The 6,154-nt window shown below is 43.7% G+C and overlaps 1 protein-coding gene across 2 annotated transcripts in view; it reads right to left on the bottom strand.

Moving 5' to 3' along the window:
- The window catches only part of BORCS7 (BLOC-1 related complex subunit 7), a 39,188-nt gene that overhangs the window by 6,750 nt on the left and 26,284 nt on the right, over positions 1 to 6,154 (bottom strand). For both annotated transcript variants that reach the window (XM_013990481.2, NM_001244615.1), the window contains 3 exon segments: positions 1,566 to 1,628; positions 1,412 to 1,455; positions 456 to 476 (listed from right to left, as the gene is read on the bottom strand). In XM_013990481.2, coding sequence (XP_013845935.1) covers positions 456 to 476; positions 1,412 to 1,455; positions 1,566 to 1,628 — 128 coding nt within the window.

The raw sequence follows: 6,154 nt of genomic DNA, 5'->3' as shown, positions 1-6,154 counted from the left end.
AGTTCTGCTGAACTAAACCAAAATTTATTTTCGTTCACTAGGGTCCCACGTGTTTAAACTATGAAGAAAAGGTGTGCAAAACCAATTAGCAGTGTAAACAATATTGCAAGGGACAGATTTAATCCACTATAAAAATAAAAAGGCTGTTTAATGACTTCAGCATATTTACCCTACTTAATGAGTAATACTAATGTAAAAGGTTTTCTACTCCTTAAGGTTGGTCACTACAACCTAGAACTTTTAGAAAGCCGTTGCTGGCAGTGAATTGATGTATTGGATGCCTTTGAAATATTCTTTATATTCCCAATGAGCTATTCTAGACTGTATGTCGATGTAAGGGCCTATGTCAGCCAGAATTTTATCTCAAACCTAGGCCCAGCAATATGATTTCCCTAAGTCTGCTGCAGTTAGTTGCCGCCCCCTCTCCCGACTCCTCTACCTCTGGGGTTACTTACTTCTTCTGAATAGCTTCTTGCCTAAATCAGAAAAGAAAAAGAGGAATATAAACATCAGGAAATTCAGTGAGGCAGGAGAAGTTATTCACGGCTATATAGACAAAACAAATATATACATATGGAGCAAATTTCCAGCTTGTCACATTTTATATGTCTGTCTACCCTAAGAGTATAGAGTTACTGAAAAGATGTAATAATACACCATCAGATTGAGGGATGTGGTCAAACACACAACAGTATGGCTCAAATTCAGTCTGGGTGTGTGGAGTCAAAGGGTCACACGCCTGATAAGTACAAACCCCAAAAATGAACATTCAGCATTTTAAAAATCAAGAGTTCGATTCCCAACCCAGATATTTCCAAGAGGTACATAAGTATAGTATCGACGACATAAAATAAAAAGCAAAATGAAATGAGATGAAAAGTTAATTAAATTATAATTTTGTCCAAAACTATAATGGAGAAGGGATCTCTTATCTTTCAAAACCTCCTGGATGATTTATATATAGTTAGAGCTGGGTTACACATGGGAATGTAAGATAAAGGTCAGTTAGACATGATTCCCAGGGAAGGTGCAGACACGCCAGGAAAGACCTCAGGCACAGACAACTGACATGTACTGATTAAAGTGCCTACTGGGTGCCAGGTGCAGTGCATGCGTGTGGTCCTGGCCTGGGCCCCACCCTTGCGGGGTTTACAGTCTCTCCCTCTAAGGAGCTCTCAAATTACTAGAGAGGTTCACAATGGTGGTCCCTGCTCTGATTGCACCCCATACCCCAACTTCTTCTGCAGTCTCAGGCAGCTCTTCCAGAGGGAACACATCCTTGACTGACCCCACCTTTACTCCCAGCCCCTCCCTCCGAGGGAAAACATGCTTAAGACAAAGGTCACAAGAGGCAGCCTGGGCAAGATGACGGAGAAGCAAGTGCAGCAGTCACTGGAGAGGGCATACTCACTGGTATTGAAGATGTGTTGTTATTATGGCCATTTTCCTTAAACTCTGCATAAAAGAAAAAAAAAAAAGAGAGAGAGAGAAATAGAACATTCCACTTCCCTGTAGCCACACAAACGATGCATATAAAACCCACCCCATAACAAATTGTTTCTTACATCCTCTGAGTGCAAGATGGCATCTTCCTGTAGTACCATGTTTCGAGCTGCCTGACCTAACAGCTGGAAGACAAAAATAAAATGGTAATAATCAAAATGTCCCAACTTCCTGTAATCTTCCCTCTGCAGCTGTTATACCACCACCCTCTCTCCTCCCCCCACTCTCCCACCCCATACAAATACAAACCCTCCAAATGTAATGGAGCATAATTTCCCATTTGTTCACACTGAAAATCTATTTCATTGTTACTACGGCAGTTCTGGCATGGGCTCCACCTCTGTTCCAAAGGCCACTGAGAAATCAAGTCTTCCCCAACTGCTGAGCTTATTAATCAAGGGCGAAGAGGAAAAGCCTGTGAAAAGAAACTGGCTCCACAGGCCTAGTGAGAACGTAACACTTGATTCTTTCAAGGCAAATCTGAGATTTGGGGTGGTTTGTGAAGCCTGAGAGGGCAGGAGTTAGGCTAGGATTTTAGGGGGATAGAAGGAATTTAAGCTATTCAGGAATGGAACGAGAGACACAGAGGGAAAAAAAGACCTGGGAAGAAAGATCCCTGGGATTTTAAAGTGGAAAACTGCCAAGTGAAGCTGGGGGCGAGAGAAGGAGAAATGTGGCAGCAGATTTTAAAGAGTTCACTGAGGGCTGGGCCCTGAGGCCGAGGCAGAAGGCTAAGTGAGCTGTTTCCACTGGGTGGCCTGTGGTCAGGAGAGCTGACTCTGCACTGAGTGGCAAGAAGAGATTAACAGAGGTTTCTGGCCTGCTGCGGCACACTGATCTGGACAGACATGAAGTCCGGCCATGTAAGGGAGCCACGGTCACGTGTGCCTACCAACCTTCCCTGTCCCCTTGCATGAGAGAGGTTCCCGTAAAAGGAAGACGGATGACTTCAAATTAACCAGGAACAGGAGCACTTGCTCCAGCCTCCAGATTCCCCTCACAGCAAATTATTTTTCTTTTTCTTTTTAAGTTTAAAAATTAAACTTTACAAGGAGTTCCCTTGTAGCACAGTGGGTTAAGTAGCCAGTGTTGTCATTGCCACAGCCTGGGTCACTGCTGTGGCACAGGTTCAAACCCTGGCTAAGGACTTTCTGCCTGCCGCAGGCGTGGCCAAAAAAACAAACAAAAACAAACCAACTTTATGAGCTTCTAAAGGCAAAACAAGAAAAGAAGACCTTCCGCCCAACCTCTTCCCCTCCCCAGTATCTCTCCCCCAGATATAAGTATTTTTTATTAGTTTTTGGTTTATCTTTCCATTGTTCCTTTATAAAACAATGGACATATGAATATGTTCTGCCCTCCTTACTTTTTTTTTTTTTTTTTTTTGTCTTTTTGCTATTTCTTGGGCCGCCCCTGCGGCATATGGAGGTTCCCAGGCTAGGGGTCGAATCGGAGCCATAGCCACCAGCCTGCGCCAGAGCCACAGCAATGCGGGATCCAAGCCACGTCTGCAACCTACACCACAGCTCACGGCAATGCCAGATCGTTAACCCACTGAGCAAGGGCAGGGACTGAACCCTCAACCTCATGGTTCCTAGTCAGATTCGTTAACCACTGCGCCACGACGGGAACTCCCCTCCTTACTTTTAATGTCACCTACCGTATGTGCTACTCCAGACTCAGCCGTTTTCACCTGATAATACACACTGAGACGGATCTGCAGCTGTGGATCCTGATTCTCCACCTTGTTGTTTTAGAGCTGCTAAGCCGCCCCAGTATTCAGCTGGTCTTCCGCTACCACTAAAGACTTGGGGCTGTTTCCAGTCTTTTGCTTAAGTAGTGCTACAAAAAAATACCTTATATATCTTTGTATCTTTTTGCCAGCATAACTTTGGAATAGACTCAGAATCTTGATTGTGACCGCTAGATCAAAGGGTTTTAATTTTGCTACCTATTACCAAACTCCTCCCCCACCCTGTTAAGGTTATAACACTTTGCATTCCCGGCACAAGCACGAGGGTATGTGAATTCCTGTTCCCTCCATGGGGAACACTTTTTTTTTTTTTTTTTTGGCTGCGCCCTCAGCAGGGATTGAATTCCCTGGGACTGAACCTGCACCACTGCAGTGATCCAAGTCACAGCAGTGACAAGACTTGTTCCTTAATCAGTAGGCCACCAGGGTACTTCCTTGTGGCCACTTTTAAGTGGCAAACTCCAAACTCCTATAGATGGGGGACGCTGATTGACATTTCTGCCATTGACTGACGGCAGAAAGAAAAGTTTCTAACAGAATCTTCCTCATTCATTCAACAAATATTTATGAAGTGCTTATGAGCCAGTAAGAGACATAGGCCCCGTCCTCACAGGGTTCACAATCTGAGATTACCAAGAGGACAAAGGTACTATAATACCTGTGGTACGTGCTGAAGGAGAAGCACTGAAAGCCCTGGGAGCTTGGGGGGCAGGGGTGTCTCACCCACTACAGGGTAGGTGCTCAGGGAAAGCACCTTAAAAAAAGTGATTTTTTTTTTTTTTTTTTCTTAATGGCTGCACCTGCAGCATATGGAAGTTTCCAGGCCAGGGATTGAATCAGAGCCACAGCTTCAGCAACAGTGGATCCTTTAACCCACTGCACTGGGTCAGGAATCGAACCCTCACCTCTGCAGTAACCCAAGCCACTACAGTAGGATTCTTAACCCACTGTGCCACAGCGGGAACTCCAAAGTGACTTCTAAGCTGAGACCTAAAGGTTGGTGTTTAGAATTTCAATGTACAATTTTACAAAAAAGTAACATGGTTGTATTTACTATTTTAGAAGGGTGGTAAGCAGAATGGACTAGACAGAGGACTGAAGACAGAGAGTTTCATTAGGAGAACATTTTAGTTTTCTAGACAAGAAACGAGAGTTGCCTGAACCATAGAAACTGCAATTAAAAAAAAAAAGGACGGTAGGTTTGAGAGGCGTTCAGAAGGTAAATTTGATGGGACTTGTGATGGCCTGGAATGCAGGGGTTGTTGTAGAGACAAGGCCTTTTCTTTGAAGACAGATGTAGTCATTGACATTCTGCATTATTTTCTTACACGAACTAACCACACAAATAAAATAACATCTAAGATTTCCAGTTTTGGTTTCTTTAAAGCAGAACACCATCTTTTTTTTTTTTTTTTTTTTTTTTGCTTTTTAGGGCTGCACCTGCAGCATATGGAAGTTCCCAGACTAGAGTTCAAATCAGAGCCACAGCTACTGGCCACAGCCACAGCAACGCAAGATCTGAGCCGCTGCATCTGCAAGCTACACCACAGCTCACAGCAACGCCAGATCCCTGACCCACTGAGCAAGGCCAAGGATCAAACCCCCATCCTCATGGATTCTAGTCAGATTCATTTCCGCTGCACCACAATGGGAATTCCCAAAGCAGAGCAACATTTTAAATACACCTGCAAAACTATCTGAGTATGGAGTCTTTTTAGATTTCTATGAATTTTCCCCAGGCTTAGACCACTGTCTTGCTCATAATTAGCTCGATACCAGTTTGTCTTGGTATTTATCTTCAACAAGTACTTCTGATTCTCAACTTCGTTTAGCAATCCTTTTTCTTTGCTCATATTTCATCATTTTCCATCTTATTTCATGAAACAATATGGTTGCAACAGCAAGCACAAGTGCCTTACACAGGTTTAGGGAAAAAAACGCAATGAACCCTTACCAAGCACACAATTCAACTGGAGCAGCAGAAGCACGGGTGTGCAAGAGAGGAGTGTATTGGTCACAAGCATTCACTGTGCCAGGAGAACAAGTTGGCATCATTTCCTCCAGCCATACTGGTCTCCCTGCATTCCTTATACACGTTCCCATCTCTTTGCATCTGTCATGTCCTCGACTCGGAACCCTCTGCCTCCTGATGTCCATACAGTTTACTCCTTCACTCCATTCAAGTATCTGCTCAAAAGTCACCTCCTCCAAGAGCCCTTCCCTGACCACCCTATTTAGAGGAAACCCTTTCACCACTCTATTCCCAGCTGTATTATTTTTTTCATAGCACTAAGACCACCACCTGATTCTTTTTGTATTTCATTTGTTTCTCTGTCTCTTCATTAAACTGAAAGTTTTCTAAGTACAGGGACTTAGTTTTGCATATCTCCCACTCCCTGGTACCCAGAACAGCTCCTGGCACAGAGCAGACAGTAAATATTTGTTAAATGGAAGGTGAGGAATGAGTGTTTTGCACATGGGAATTGTCAGTTAGTCAAACAAAATAGCTATGTGGAGACTGCTGAAGAGAGGGGCAAGAAGGAGTGAAAATCAGTAAGACATCCCATAACCTCACAGTCTAGGAGAGGAAATGGCAAAAATACATAAGTAACTATAGAAAAATGCAATATGATATGTAATAAGTGTCATGTAAAAGATGCAGTAAAAAAGATACAAGTTCAGGCTTGAGAAATGTATCAACTCTGTCCCAGAACACTGGACTTGTCTCAGCTTAACTCACACCGCTGACTGAGCACCCTCTCCAAATCTATTCCAGAAGAAGCCTTTGAAAAATACACAAGGAGGAGAGACAGGAATGAGCAAGCCACATTAGGGCGGTCAAGGGTGGCACAGTGGCTTTTCAGCCATTTAATCCAGCTGGTACCACATAAGAAGTGG

This window comes from Sus scrofa, chromosome 14 (genome assembly GCF_000003025.6).
Source record: "Sus scrofa isolate TJ Tabasco breed Duroc chromosome 14, Sscrofa11.1, whole genome shotgun sequence".
NCBI classification, from domain to species: Eukaryota; Metazoa; Chordata; class Mammalia; order Artiodactyla; family Suidae; genus Sus; species Sus scrofa.
The sequence above is the reverse complement of the archived record's forward strand: the minus strand, read 5'-3'. Positions and strand labels throughout refer to the sequence as shown.